Below are 16375 nucleotides of genomic sequence, written 5' to 3'. Positions count from 1 at the left end.
CCATTTGCCAGCGTATTTCGTGCAATTATCTGCATGGTGCAATAATGCGAAGTTATGAAGCTGGAGCGCCCTTGTTGGGGATTTGGAGATTATGTGCAATTAACAGAATTGTGGGGTTATCCGTTGTGCAATTAACTGGCTTCTGCCGTATTACAAAAACAAGCAAATTCTTGCATATTCTGTAAATGCATTCAAGTTTGCAGGGATTTAATTACACGGTAGCGGGAAAAATGACTGTTTGCGGTAGTTTTTTGTTTGCGGTTGTTTTATATTTGTGGTAGCACCAGGCACTGTAGTCTCTTACTGCCATGGACAAAACATAAAACCACCGCGAACATTTCTGCATTAACATTAAAAGGTATGCTTAGACGATTTATTGTTCCTTGGCTTTATTTCTTGATGTCCTTATGTTGGCCATTATCTTGTACAGAATCTGACGGATGCGAATGATGAGCTACAGAGACAGGCAGACCAGATGCGTAAGAACCTGGAGGAGTCTGTGGCAGACATGGACCGCATGACAGAGGAGTACATGAAGATGAAGATGCTGGTCCAACAGTCCGACATCCTGATGGACCAGAAGATACGGGAGGCTGACACCCTCCGAGAACAGGTGAGCTCTTCTCTATTAGTCTTTCGCATACCTCAAGAATCATTAAGATGCAGGTTTAAAATACCAGAACATCAGTGCACTGGCTCTTATACTGAAGTATACAAGTGCATAACTTTTTTACTTGTTTTGTTAATGAAGACTTGCTATTCCTTCCTTAAAGATGCAAATTGAACACTGAAGAAAGTTGAAAACATTTTTATGGGCATTGAAATCAGCACCAACTTTTATTTGAGATTCTCTCAAAAACCTGTTTTTTCTCTGCAGTATACATAAATGCCAGAAGCCAAAAAGATGAACTACTTATTCTTGTTCTGTCACCATTGAAGACCATGGGCACGGGTTACTTTTTGAAATAGTTCAGGTACAGGACCTGATACGGATATGGAACTCTACCTAAACCTCTGTACCTGGACTTAAAGTTACGTTTATCAGGTACACATACATATAGAATACAACACCATGATGGTGTATTCCACATCACCCTCAGTACCAGCCCGACTACCGGTAGGATTGGCCGAAGGCCGGAGGTTGATCCAACTGGCTGGAGGGCTGGGACCGAGGGCGATGCGGAATGCACCGTGTTGTATTTTGTTTACGTCATACCCACTGGAGAAAACACATGTTTCGATGTGAAATGTGCTAGAAATTGAAAAAATTTGGTGCCCACATACAAAAATTGTTTCAACAGTTATGTTCCAATGCCCGAATCAGGTATTTGAATTTTTGACCTCGCCATGCTGGCGTGCACAGAAACCATTTGAATTATTTGATAGAAGCCTATGTGATAAAATTTCAAAGCCTGTGTGATACGGCTTTTTATCACACGGTCTGGAACACTTGTATCAAACATTAATGTGGCCCAGGCATGACATAAATGTACCTATCACACATCTAACGTTAGGTTTCCCTATGGCATGTAGGTTGCAGACCTGACGACCCAGCTTCACGCGAGGTCGGAGGACGATGACCAGGTGATGCAGGCGCTGGGTACGAAGGTGGAGGAGTGGAAACAGGCGCTGGCGGACAAGGACACGGAACTGTTCGAGGCTCAGAGCATGATCCGAGAGCTCAGGGCACAGATCAGGGCAGCGGAACTGGACGCTGATAAACAGTCTATAGCTGCAATGACACAGGTAGGATTTATCATTAAGTTGAAGGAAAGATAGAACCATGGATTCCCTTTTTTTTTCATTAAGTACGTTGTTACATTTGTAGAGATGTAACAGTTTGTATTTGAGGTTTGAATATTTCTTCTTGTACTGCAATTCTTTCCTGCAGTAGCAGCAAGCATGGTTGACAAAAGTTGCCTTAAACATTATCATGTTAGTTCAGAGTAAATTACAGTCTATCAAATATGCTTTAACAGCATTTTCAGTAACCACAAACAATTGTTAAATGAATCATTTTTTTTTCATGTATTGATTCAGGATTTTAACATGGTGCTTGATATTTTATATTTTGGGTGGTAAAATTCTTGCTGAGACAGCATCAAAGCTGCAGTAAGACCCCCACATCTAGCCTGTGTTTACACAAGCTCTTGCCGACTGGGCTTAAAGACCCCCTCCCCCCTCCTAGGGCGGCAGCAATCGTAGGGCCGGCCGCTAGGGGCGCGATTTTAGTCAGGCTACCCCACATGTTCAAACCTTGTGATATTGCTGTTCCAGGCGCTGAAGGAACGTGACCAGCACATCGCACAGCTAAAGGAACAGCTGGAGACAGCTGTGTCTGAGATGGAGACCAATGCTGCCAGGATGGAGGATCTGGAGAAAGAACAGCGGGGTACCAAAGGTACAGAACACCATCTGTTTTCTCCTACTGCCTTTTCCCCTAATACATGCAGTACTACCTATTGATTGATAAGAAGAAAAAATTTTATTTGTTGACATTTTGTACCTCATGTAACTGCATTAATGGAGAGTAAGCCCAGATGTGACCTACAATATTTTTATACTAAATACAAATACAATACACACTGTATATAAGGTGACATAGTGCTTTAAGTGTTTTCTCTAAACGAAAGTTATTTTAATACTTAACCGACTACTGGTCCCTGGGACTGGTGAAAGTGTTTGGCCTGAAATAACTTGTTTTCAGTTTATTTATTTTACCAGGAAATGACTCAGGTCAGACTAGACCTGCTTTACAGGCAATCCTGGGCACATAGAAACAACACAATAACAATACAGGCATATTTCAGTAACAGCATGTAAAAATAGCATTCACATGGAAGGCAAATTCTTAAATGTTGAGACTTTAACTTAAGTTTAAGCATTTTGTGCCTTTTTGGTCCAGGAAAACCCTCCCTGGTTCAGCAGAACAGAATCAAAGACTTACAGTCCACGCTGACAAAGAAAGATGAAGTGGCAAGGAATGCAGAGGAGCGGATGATACAGGCTGAGGAGGATGCCAGGGAGAAGGACAAACAGCTCACAGAAGCTCTCACAAGGATGAGGGAATATGAACAGGTTTTTAAGTCTTTCTTTGCTAAAATTTGCTTATTCTTGTGCAAGTATAATTTTGTACAGTTCGAGGATGAGGGAATATGAACAGGTTTTTAAATCCTTCTTTGTTAATTTTGCTAGGATGGTAAGTATAGGATGCAGTTTGATTAAGGTGTCTACACAGATATATAACTTGTGCATACAAGTTGAAGTCCAGAGATGAATGTTAAAACAAATTTAGTTATAGATTACTTGCAGATAGATGTGCAAAAGTCACGTGTGGCTGGTTGTTCAGTATAATGTAACCAGAAGCTGCTGTGCTGCATGCCTGCAAAGATGTTGTGCTAGAGCTGAAGGGCGGTTATACCGGCTACATTGATACATATACGGATATATGAAGAGTTGGAAAACAATAACTGTTGTCTGTTTACCTCCTGTCACCAGGGAGAGTATGGGTTAGCGGAGGCAGTCCAGGAGATCAAGGCACATAAGACTCAGCTGAAAGTCAGAGAAAGGTCAGTTCACTGCTACAATATATTTTATGGAGTCTGTGTTTGTATATTTGCCTTTTAGCAACACCCCAGAGTGAAGTCCTTATTGTAACACAAATACTGCTAAAGAAATGGATTTTGTATGTGTGCACAGATCTGGATCTGCTTTAGTTTAGGTGAAGAAAACAAACAAATTTTGCGATTTTTTTTGTTAAGATAAAATGACAGAATGTACACAAAACAGCCAGGGACAGGAAGCAATTCAGGAGGCTGTTAAGGGAAGCTACCATAGTCCCTGACCCTCAAATTTGAAAGTTGGTATGGTGAGGTAATCAGACATGTACATCATGTAAATGGTAGAAATTGCAATGGATCCATAAAAAGGTAATTACAGAAAATGTTGACTTGTGTTGACTTGTGTTGTGATCCTCAATGATATCTTCTGATATCATAATGACAGATCTATAGAAGAGCTGACTAAGCATATCAACAAGAGTGACCTGTGGGACAGTGATAACCCTAGTTACAGATAATGTGGACTTGTGTAGACTTATGGTATCTTCTGATATCACAGATCTATAGAAGAGCTGACTCAGCATATCAACAAGATCGGGCTGGAGATGAACGATCTTTGGTACAGTGATAACCCTGGTTACAGATAATGTGGAATAGTGTAGAGTGTAGACTTATGGTATCCTCTGATATCACAGATCTATAGAAGAGCTGACTCAGCATATCAACAAGATTGAGCTGGAGATGAATGACCTGTGGGACAGTGATAACCCTGGTTACAGATAATGTGGAATAGTGTAGAGTGTAGACTTATGGTATCTTCTGATATCACAGATCCATAGAAGAGCTGACTCAGCATATCAACAAGATTGAGCTGGAGATGAATGACCTGTGGGATGAGAACGAGGACCTGCGGGAGCGGCTCGGGCTGGACCCGAAGGAACCGCTGGACATCTCGCAGTTCCGCAACAAGAAGAACATGAGGAACGAGAGATATCGCGCAGAGAACCAGGTCAGGAGGGGGAATATGTTTACTTACAAAAATGCTGTATTAACAGAAGACAGTCTTTTCTTAATGTATACCTGATAGATTACAGAACAGTTAACTACAAAATGATACTTACAGTGGACAAATTAAAGCTAGAAACCGTTTGTTGTGCTCAAAGTCTAATCAAGGAAATTGTTGCTGTACACTAGGTTGTCATCTTTGTATTAAAATTTGAAATTGTAATGAACAATCTTGTTGCAATAAAATTGGATCATCTTTAAAGGTATGAGACTCCTCTGAATTTTTAGGCGTATCTTAAAAACATACATAAGATGTTTTATAACATAATTTTTCTGTTTGTTTTATGTCAGGTGTTGATGAAGGAAGTTGAACGGCTGGAAGAAGAAAGGATAGAATTGAAGCAGCAGGTGAGAAGACTTGCACAGGAGAAGGGACACAGGTGAGTTGAGGGGACCACTGTGCAGTCTGCATGTTTGTGTGAGGTTCGGTAGCTTCATAATCTTTCAAAATTACATCTGTTATCAGTTTGCTTTTGATAGAGGATAGGATACTACATGATGTTGAATGGTTACTTCCTAAAGAAATTTCGCTGCCAGGGGTCATATATGTATTTGCTTTAGACTAAGTATAAAAGCTCCTTGGTATAAATGAATATATGTGAGATTGTAGGAACCAGAAGGTTGAGCTTTTACTGATACTGAAACATGTTTTATTTGGAGTTGTCCTTAGTGCTGAAACTATTGTAGCTATTACAAATAAGTTATCATTTTGATGGCATAAGGTTTCTTGTCTTTTTCTAATAGATGCAAATTCAAATCATGGCAGTATGCTGAAATTGTCTTTGATTTATCTACCTATTTGCCCTGCCATACAAAAATGATAGCCCAGTAGTAGCATTCGATAGTAAATTGATGACAATATAGAGTTAGACAAACTGTCTTTATGGACTTTCAGAATGGGCCCAATATTGTCATTAACTTTAAGGAGCTTGTAATATGGCAACTAATGGTTCCAATTATGGAAAGTTGTGGTTCCAAATATGGAAAGTTGTGGTTCCGAATACGGAAAGTTGTGGTTCCAAATATGGAAACTTGTGGTTCCAAATACGGACAGCACTCTTACTAAATATGGACAGCACTGTTACCAAATATGGAAAGCTTAGTTGGAAAACTAGGTCCCAAAATATGGAAACCTGGATCCCAAATATGGAAACCTGGGTCCCGAAATATGGAAACCTTTGTTACCAAACATGGTTGCACATGTGATGAGATGATATCTGCATGTTATACAGGGCTGTTGAGATGGGTCTCACTGCCGCTGACCTCACAGCTATTCAGGACTTCAAGGAACAGCTCAAGAGGAAGAACCAGGGAATCTCAGAGAAGAACCAACTTCTTGGAGATCCACAAGTCCAGGAGCTCAAAATAAAGGTAGAATGCATATAATATGCTAGTTGCGTGACTTTGCTTGACCAAGATTAGATCCTGAAGAAGGCAACAGTGGTCTTTGAAAATCTGACCGTGTGTACTTTTGTGTTGGAAGTAAGTTTAGCTTTGTACTGTCATTTAGAAATTGTATCTAAAAATAATTTTCTATGTTGTTCAAAATCAAAGACTGTGGTCCATATCCCAAAAGAGATTTGAAATGAAAAGAGGAAGGGAAAAGAAGATACTAGAAGTTGGCACCCCTCTTGGGTCTTGTGAATGGTATTGTCCAAAGTCCCTTTCTCCATATTAGGTTGAACAGCTGGATAAGGACCAGGAACAGAATGAAGAACGTCTGCAGCAGGCCAAGATGGAGGTGTCAGAGTTCAAGTCTCGCTGTAAGGAACTCGTGGAGGAGAACAAGCAGCTGGAGAAGGGCATGAAGGAGATCTTAGATGCCATCAAGGAGTCTCAGTCGGGTCCTCAGGAGAAGAAGGAGGTGTTTCTGAGATGTCCCACCTTGGAGCATATGTTATCTGTAAGTTCTTTATCCTTTGATGAAGATGGCAGTAACTGTTGTAGTTTCTACTTTTCTATCATAATTTCACACAACATAGAAATTCATAGGATGTTTTGCCATTAAACAAAAGGCATGATTACTTCCTAAGTATACAAACATGTACTTACACAGAATCAGAATCGTGAGATAGGTGATGTGGCTTTTTTGGAAAGATTATAAGAGCCTCCTAGCAGGTTACAAGGGAACTGCTGATCAGGTGTTCCTTATGCACAGTGGAGGCTGTTGTTTGTACCATGCAGTTAAGTTAAAGTTGCCCGTACATCTGTAACAGAATTGGGTGCCACCCATCTCCATTTCTGTAGCTTGTGGGCCACACATTTGTGCAAGCTACTACAGCAGGGGGCTGGTCCACTGGTAATGATGTGTGTTAAACTCCCATACTCTTCCTCATTAGTGCTGAGTGCTAAGCAGAGAAAGCAGTATGTACCATTTTTAAAGTCTTTGGTATGACTCGGCCGGGGATCGAACTCACGACCTGCCGAATGCAAGGTGAATACTTTACCAACTTGGCCATTGCATTGGTTAAACTATGGAGTGGTCATGACAAACAGTGGAATATTTCACAATTTTCTTCAGGCGCTGGACACCCGTGCAAAAGAGGGGAAGTACGACTCTTCGCTGCACTTCAAAGCGCAGGTAGATCAGCTGACGGGGAGAAACGACGAGCTGCGTTCAGAGCTGAGAGAAGCCAGGAACGAGGCAGCCCAGGCCAGATCTGCACTGGAGAAAGCCGAGACCAAGGTTGGGGCCAAAACCATATACTGTAGAAAGGGAAATGTTTGCATGGATTTCATTTAACTTGTAGTAGGGAGAAATTGATTAGTTTACAGTAGTTTTAGGTTTGCACTTGAAACTGCCAGCAGGGTTTTACTTTAAAAAAAAAGGGTAATGTTCACAGTAGATTTAAGTTCACATTGAAGAGATAACCATGATAAACACAAGGATAAAACAACTCCAAACATGTTTCCATTTACAGTACATACACGTGTATAAATTCTTAACTTCTTTTGAAAATATGCAGTTTTATCCCATACCACTCAAAAGCTTTGTTTGTCTAGAAACATTACATTTGAAATGTAGAGTATGTCAGGAGAAGGATAACCTCAAGTCAACCATTCACACTTACGCCACATCTTCAGAAAAGACGCTGGAGCCGCATGTTCCCCGTTTAGGAACTTTATTCAAACCCACACACAACATTTGAAATTGTTATCTTTTTGCCAAAACAATTTATGTGTAGAATAGTGTCATGAAATTTCTAACCTATTGAACATGTTATTACAGATACAAAAGCTTGAACAAGAGATCCAGAACATGAGAGTATCTGGAGGTAAGGGAGTCAGTATCCAGCCCCTCCCCCTGCCTGAGGGAATGGTACCTTCCAGTGCTGATGTCATTGCTACACTCAATGAATATCTGGTCCAGATCCTTCATGTGAGTTTTCCAAAATCTCTGAGACTCTTAACCTAAACCTTGTATTTTAGCAGTGACAGTATTGCAAGATATATTTAAGTGTCAGAGTATTCTTCGTCTGATACAGCCTGTATAAGCGACGATGATCAAAATTTTAATTCTAAGATGTTAGAGCATTATGAACTTGTATATTATGAACTTGAGCATTTTTTTCATATTCTACCATGTTTTCCTAAATGTAGAGTTTATCATTTTAAAATAGATGCACCTGAAAATATGTTTAGTGTTAGAGTCCTGGACATTTCAAGGTAGGTCAGTATGCTTAAAGTTGGCTAAATCTCAGATAGGAATCCAAGAACTAAAGTTGGAAGTTCTTCTCTATATAGGAGTTGTCTCAGAAGGAGGAGCTACTACAGAAGCTGGAAGGTTCCTTGGAAGACTACAGAAGGAAGTACTCCGTCATGAGACACCAACAAGGGCTGGTCTATACAGACTTCAAGGAACAGAGGGAGGAGTTCAACCTGGAGAAGGAGAAATTAAAGGAAGAGATCAGGAAAATAGCAGATCTCAGAGAACAGGATGGAGTCAGGATACAGGAGTATAATGTGAGTATTTGTGGGAGAAATGAGCTTGAGGCTTGATCTACTATGTTAGCCCTTTGGCACAGAATTTGTCATGGTTTATTAAGGGTTAAAGATCTACAATGTACTTTTCCCTCAGTGTTTGCAGTGATATAATGCCTGGCAAGTGACTTATAACCACGAATGAGCAAAGCAAGTGAAAAGAGTAAGGCTTAGACAAGGTCAATCAAACAAAATATAAGTCAAATTAATTCACAAACACATCAATAAAAGACATCCAGGTAATATGATATGCCAAATAGCCATTACTCAAGCAACTGGATATGATTTTGGAAATGGTCCTATTCCAATTTGACTACTTAAAATGGTCTCATCTCTGTTGCATAACAATTCATAGTTAGGATATAAAACCTGCTCTCCAAGTCCAACAAGATCTCTTCAGTGTCACTGACAAAAGATAACGGATGTCATTTGAAATGTCTTTAAGTTACTGTTTCCAAAATCATATCCATTTGCTTGAGTGATTGCTATTTAGTGTAATTCACAAACATCATGACTTATACGACCAGTGTAGCTCATTTCATACAATCTCATGGCTTCTGCGTAAAATATGGTGACAACTTTCTTGATATTCCAACAGAGGCTGCTAGAGACCCTTGAAATGGCCCCTGAAGAGCAGCAAAGACGCCTTGCGGAGATGACGCGAAAGATGACCGTGCTTCGCGTCAACGAAAAGTCGCTGACCCGGCGCTACACCACTCTGGAGGAGATGGGAACCTCCCTCCGTAAGGAAAACACCAGGCTGAAGAACGATGTCATCGCCATGGAGAAATCTGTAGCGGAGAGGATCGGGTACCTACAGAGGTATAAGGAGATGGCAGCATTCAAAATCTCCTCACTACAGAAGGCGCTGGATGAGAGCGTGCCACAGTCAGAGCTGGAGCTGGCCAACAAACAGTACACAGAGCTAACAGAGAAGTACAGGTAAATGTTTCTATATTTTAAATTTTTCTTTCTATTCCCCATTCCAATAAGCAAGTACCCCGAACATAATCTATATGCAGTATCAGGTGGGTGTTTGGTCACATTGTATCAGAAAAAAAGAGCATTGAATGCACTCTTTGGACTCAACTATATGGAACCTAATAGTATATACATGCAGGATATTGTCCCCATTCACAAACACAACCTTATATGTTTATGTTCCAGGGAGGTGCTATTTTGATCAGGGTATGCCATGCCCTGATGTTGATATAGTACTGTTTTGTAGGATGTTTTGCATTGGTTAGTTCTGTCAACCAGTTTTTACAGTGTGAATATCAGCAATACCAAGTTGGAGATGCTTCAAGTCTAACAATGTGTCATAGAATTCAATTTTCCAAAATGTGTGGTATTGATTGCCTTTGAATGGTCTCTAATGGCCATACAGAATAGGTGTCATTCTTTAAGCCTTGTAAAAGACAGTGATGCTTTTTCAAGGAGTACGTGTGGCTTTGCTACAGCTTACATTTTCATCCAAGCACACTGGGTCATGCATACTCTTCTTGCTGAGTGTTTTACTATTAGGCTTACACTTATCTATGAACAGACATTGCATCTTAAGCAAGTCTGGAAAATGGAGACCATAGCATTACACCAGTTGTGGTGAAGTCTTAACCTGCTTGATATACTTTACAGGGACATGTTGGAAAGAGAAAATGCTCTGGTGGCTAGAACAGAGAAAGCAGAGAACATCGAGGACGAGAACAAGTGTCTGCTGTCAGAGATGGACACACTGAAGAAGGAACTTCAGATGGAGAAGGAGAAACTCCACACTCTGGAGCAGGCCATGGAACAGTTCACTAAAGCTGGTAGGGGGACTGGTTTGTTTATCATGAGTGGTAAGCCCCATTTAGGCATAGTACACCTGTGCCAGTTTTGTACAGTAGGTACAAGCTGTGTAAGACAAAACTGCAAACACACACTGGGATGGACACTGGGATGGACCCCTACTAGTGTACTCTTTCTGATTTGTGTGGTGGCCATGGGTTCTTCAATGTGCTGGAAATGTGGTTCCTCTCAAACATGGTATCTCTGGCAAAAAGATGTCTCTAACCGAAGCTAGGTATTCATTTTTAACGAGTCAAGTGAAGGAATAAGTGTAAAGTGCCTTTCTCAAAGGCACAACATTGTGACCTGCTAGGGATTAGAATCTAGAATGTGTAAATTTCAAGTAAACAACGCAAACCACGAGACCACCTTGCCACTTTCACTTTATTTATTTTACCAGGAATACATCTCAGGTCAGCGTAGACCTGTTTTTCAGGCAATCCTGGGCACATGCGCATACATAGAAACAACAACTTTGATTTGTGTGACACCAGGCATTGTTATAAAACTAGTTTCTTTAAGGTGTATTTTTTCGGTAACAAGCCACATACTTTCAATGTACATTATAGAATAGAAAACTAATAATGGGTATCTAATTGCAAGGTAGGACACAGTACTTTGATCAAAAGCTTAGTTCTCCTACTCACATAGGTGGTAACTCAGTAACAGCACAAGAGGATGTCATGTGGGACAAAGTATAACCCTGATCAACCTCTGTTTTCTCCCAGGGATGTTGCCAGGCGACAAGGCCAGTAAGATGGTGACCAATAACGAGATCATCTCCATCTCCAAGAGACTGACCATGCTGGAGATGAAAGAGCTGAACGAGAGGCAGCGGGCGGAACATGCCGTCACCATGCAGACTCAACTCAAGAACACAGGTACTTCAGCCAAGTTCAGGGGTTAAGAAAAGTGAAGAAAGTAAAAGTGATCTGGAACCACTTAAGCTCACACAAACTCAGTGAACAGTTATATGTAAGCTAAACTAATCGTCCACTGCTGGTGACCAAGACAACAAATGATATGTATTGTCAGTATTTACAGGTTTGTTGTACCAGGAAGATTCCTTTAGTTATTTCCAAGAAGAACAATGAACAGTGGATGACAGCTTAACGTAACATCCCTTCTTAAAGACTGTGACCCTTTCCAGTAGTATTCATGTCGGGTGAGCAACAACAGCTATAGGATTTGAACTTAAGACCTCTTAGTTCGGTTGCAGGGTTGTTAACCATTGGCCTACATATGAGAAGCTGAAAATTGTATCATATTGTAATACCTCTATAATACCATCTACTATGTACATGAAGTTGTACTAAGATGAACAAGCCAACATAGTATATTCTTTCTTTCTCCATTTCAAGTTTCACAATTAGAAGAGAGGAACTTAGAACTGGAGACAAAGTTTGCAGAGCTGACCAAGATGAACCTGGAAGCCCAGCGGGTTGAACGGGAGCTGAGAGACGAGCTGGCCAACTCAGTCACCAAAGCTGCGAGCGACGCGGACAGAAACAAGATCGCACAACTCGAAGAATCGGAGGCCACTCTGAAAGTTGAAAACTCTAGACTGAAGGTTTGTAAAATTGCAACATTTGTCAAATTCTCATAGTGAGTTAGAGGATAACTCTAAGAAAGTTGAAGCTAACATTAGCATGAAAAGGTCTACTGGATAACAGAGTGCACAACAGTATTTGTTTAAGCACCAAGGAGAGTATCAATTTGAGCTACAATAATGACATGATTAACGGATTTCAAAATGTGCTAAAATATCTATTCCTGAAGAGGATATGCAACCTTTGTGTGTTGTATGAATGCATAGAAATGCTGTGATCTTACGTGCAGTTCACATCTAGGTAGCATTTATTTATTGTACCAACTGTTAAACGGTAAGAAAAAAGCTGTTTTTCTCCAATGTGAAAAAGTCTTTGAGTTGTACCACTAGAGCCTGGGGACCATGACAAAATCGTAATGGGTTAGCAAATGATATCAGTTTGTTTCTAACTTTCCCCAGGAAATGGCGGAGGTGGGAGCTTCCCAGGCCCGAGCGCTGGAGGCCCAGCAACAGTCCAGGGAGAAGGAGGTGGCGTCACTACGGCAACAACTACTGGACATCCAATCAGAGAGTGACGAGAAAACAGTCATAGGTAACTTAAAGTATGATTAAAAAGACGCAAGCGGCAACCTGAGTCAAAAATGTTGAGTTGTGCCATCAACATTTCAGGTTGCGCCACTTCTAACTTATTACTCTCTCCAAGTTATTACTTCCTTCCAATCGGCTACTTATCCATTATCTTTTCTTACAGTTACCTGTAACTACTTATGTTTTATGTTATCAAGAAATAAATACAAAAGCTTATGCATATGTAGGTGGTGAAAAAGCGGTGTTGCAACTGCAAAATTTTCGGGTGTGTACTGCGCTACTTCATTTTGAAATTAGGTTGTGCCAAGCAAAATACAGTTGTGTTTGCAATTGTGCAAGTGGGTATTTCAAGCACAGGAAAGGGGTACTGTAAATGCAGAAATGTTGGTGGTGGATTAGTGTTCGCGGTTTTCACGGTCACTTCTTCACCGCGAACATTAATCCACCGCGAACATTTTTCTATTATGGTATTAGACTGCCGTCTACTGTGTTACCGCGAACTTAAATCCACTGCAAAAAGTCCTTTTTCCCGCTACCGCGAAATTAAATCCCCGCAAACTTAAATGAATGTACAGTATACCAAATTGAAAATGTTTTTCTGCTACCTTCCCAGGTAAGCTCCACCATCACATCGTGGCCCTACAAGTCAGCGAGGGAACGGCGGTGAGGAAACTTGAAGATGCGATGTCCAGGATCTCCAAGATTGATGCCCTCGTGCTGAGACTGGAGCAGAAGTTAGATGAGAAGGAACAGGCACTATACCATGCCAAGGTGGAGGGAAGGAACAGGGCAAGGCACCTCAAGACAACTGTACAGGTATGTAAGCAGGGCTCAAAATACCACCTGCATATGCAGGTTAGTGCAGGTAAAATTGGAGCTGTACCCTATCCGCAGTGCCCCCAGGCGAATCTCTGGAAGAAGGTTAAGGTATGGGCAAAAAAGTCCGGAGTGTCGACCGAAGGGTCACTGAACGGTCTACGAGCAGAGAACGTTAAAAGGGGCGGGTGGGTGGGCGTTTTTAATCCCCTTACTTCCCCAAACGTTAACCCTCTCACATCTCTCGTACAACACATCCCCGGCAACGGGGACGGCCTGAAATATGCTACACCGATCTTCTTGTCTGCGGCTGGATCAGCGAATGTTCAGCAGGCCGCCCTGAACTCACCCAACATCTTCTTCTTCGCCACATCCCAGCTACCTCCGATGCGGGCTACCACAGTTTTCCAATCCCTGCAATCCAGTGTCTTTCCAAATGAATCCTACTTTATCACAAGCCCCGCCAGCCATTCCAGTTCATTTGCCTTGTCTACTCCCCTCTCTCTTTTCCCTTAAGAAACCGAGCTCCGAGCCATCCGCGGTAGGCGTAAACCAGGCCTAGCCACTTCACCCGCGCTTGACGAACGCAACAATAGGCGGGATTCATTTCCATGTTCCCAGTTCACGATGAGTTGTTACCATCTCCGTCTCAGGATAGTGTCAAGCTATTTCTCTTGATGCTGCTTGACAAGTTTCTGAACCGTACCAAACCTCACAAAGTTCAGACGCATTATGAATTTCCATTTAGTTCCCAGCTTCATGCGCCTGTCTTTCCATACCCTCTTAATACTTCTATACCATAAACTAAAAATCAAACACCCTCAAGTCACTTCCGCCCATGTCTCTCTGCTTCTCTAAAGCTCTCCAGCTACCTCCTTCCGACATCTCCGGCGTAGATCGGCCAAGATATGAGAAAGCAAGGCTCCAGGCGTATAAAAGGTTCTATGGACAGGTGAGGATGTACAGGTGGTTAATGAGAGCACGTGGACTGCTCCTGACCAGGTGTCGCCTCTTAACGACGCGAAACCCGGTCAGGAACGATCACGCGCCTCATTTAGAATAGTACCCTATCCGCAGTGCCCCCAGGCGAATCTCCGGAAGAAGGTTAAGGTATGGGCAAAAAAGTCCTCCGTGGTCCCACCTCCGTGCGCACCCTCTCGGTCTTGTTTCATCACTTCAACCTTTCCAAATCTTACTCATGTCTTGACTTCCCCACCTTTCAACTTTCCCCAAACTTCAATCCTTTTCCCCAAACCTCATTCCTTTCCCCAAACCTCAATATCTTCCCCATACCTAAACCAGCTATTATCAGAGACCCCGAAGTTGCCTTTATTTCCTAACGGTAAGGAAGTTGTAGACTTGTGCGTGAATTGGTCACCCAGAATTTTTACCAAAGATGGAATGACTAATATTGTTCGATAGTCACCACATTGAGTTTCGTCCCCCTCTTTAATAATGGTGAGACCTTAACATGTTCTTTCTGGAGAATGACAGGTTGTATATGGGTATTCACTCGGCAATCTGACAAGACAATCTGTGTCGTTACAGTTGCAAACAAACCACTCACCAACACCCAACTCATGTGTAACATAAAAATTTATAAACACCTGAAATACTAACGAAGCCCAAAGCGGCCCAAAAAACTGCGACGACCGGCCTCCTGCACGAGGTTGGAGCCGTCCCAAGGCTGACCTTTACGATTGAGCTGCGAAACATTCAAGTTAACATCCCTAAAACTTCCATACACTGACGCCACTAACGTGGCCACTTATCACCACGTAGGTCTGCTCGACCAACAAGAAAACAAACGAAAATGACAATGCAGCTAAACCGGACTACTACTAGAAACGACACATCGCAATCCAACCAAGGTCAGCCCGGGGACGGAACACCAACCCCTGGTTAGGGGCAGACCAACGTCAAGGGTTCTTAGTGACCCCGGTGCCCGTAGCAGAACTGAGAGGATGGATTCTCATGTACAAGAGACGCAAAAATGTACCCAAAAAAAATGTAAATGATTAAATTACCAATGTAACAAGTATATGAATGCTGTCAGGTGATACGACTTAGCCCAGTGTGGCAAACACTGTGCAACTAAAGGTTACAATCATTCATAACACTGCGAGCACACCCTTCGCCAACTTCACACGACAATCTGTACCATAAACAATGCAAACTGTTATAAAGACACAATTATGTAATTAAATCGACATCCTGTTGTTTTTGTAATTTTTGTTATGTTTTTGTAAGGTATAGAAATGCCCCATGTTTCACAATGCCCAATATCTCGCCACTACGGGAACTTCTGAATTCACAAGTCTTCTTTCACTTCGCGTCCTTGCCACCAAGTCAAGCCATAACTTTGCGAGCAAACCATTCGCCAAAAATCACATATCTTCTTCTTCTTCTATGTGTTCAGGCGGCCACCATGTCAAACCACAACATTGCGAGAACACCATTCGCATAAATCACATGTCTTCTTCTTTTGTGGCCACCACATCAAACGAAAACACTGCGAGCAGACCATTCGCCAAAATAACAAGTCTTCTACTTCTTTGTGTTTCTGTGAACATCATAACAAACCAAAAGCTTACGAGCACAAAAATCGCCCCAATTCACATGTCGTCTTCTTTTTCCTTATGTTTCTGTGGCCACCCTATCAAACCCTAATACTGCGAGCATACCATTCGCTAAATTCACATGTCTTCTTCTTTTCCTATGTGTTTCTGTGGCCACCAAATCAAAGGCCAATAAACATCTTGCCGGAGCATAACCCAATTCGCCCAAATATTCCCAATACATCCTGCAACATACCAGCTAAATTACCACGAAAACGCGTTTAACTCCAAAGCTTCGAGCATGAATCAACGAATTAACATATCAAACTACGTAAGCTTCACCGAAATAACATACTTGGCAAGGCTGCGAAAATACCGCTCACTTCGCGAAACTACAGTATACCCAAACGAGACAATTACTACTCCAAAAG

The 16375-nt window shown here is 41.8% G+C and overlaps 1 protein-coding gene across 1 annotated transcript in view; it reads left to right on the top strand.

Annotated features, from left to right (window-relative positions):
• Positions 1-16375, top strand: part of LOC118406689 (centrosomal protein of 290 kDa-like) — a gene marked incomplete in the record, with an annotated part of 47468 nt that overhangs the window by 8008 nt on the left and 23085 nt on the right. Inside the window, 18 exon segments of the mRNA XM_035806957.1 lie at positions 431-613; positions 1534-1746; positions 2278-2401; positions 2906-3078; positions 3499-3569; positions 4392-4569; positions 4917-5005; positions 5858-5996; positions 6304-6528; positions 7147-7311; positions 7855-8004; positions 8370-8588; positions 9205-9548; positions 10242-10414; positions 11162-11314; positions 11795-12003; positions 12442-12574; positions 13184-13379. Of these exon segments, the coding sequence (XP_035662850.1) occupies positions 431-613; positions 1534-1746; positions 2278-2401; positions 2906-3078; positions 3499-3569; positions 4392-4569; positions 4917-5005; positions 5858-5996; positions 6304-6528; positions 7147-7311; positions 7855-8004; positions 8370-8588; positions 9205-9548; positions 10242-10414; positions 11162-11314; positions 11795-12003; positions 12442-12574; positions 13184-13379 (3137 nt within the window).

Source organism: Branchiostoma floridae, chromosome 19, assembly GCF_000003815.2.
Source record: "Branchiostoma floridae strain S238N-H82 chromosome 19, Bfl_VNyyK, whole genome shotgun sequence".
Classification (NCBI taxonomy): domain Eukaryota; kingdom Metazoa; phylum Chordata; class Leptocardii; order Amphioxiformes; family Branchiostomatidae; genus Branchiostoma; species Branchiostoma floridae.
The sequence above is the reverse complement of the archived record's forward strand: the minus strand, read 5'-3'. Positions and strand labels throughout refer to the sequence as shown.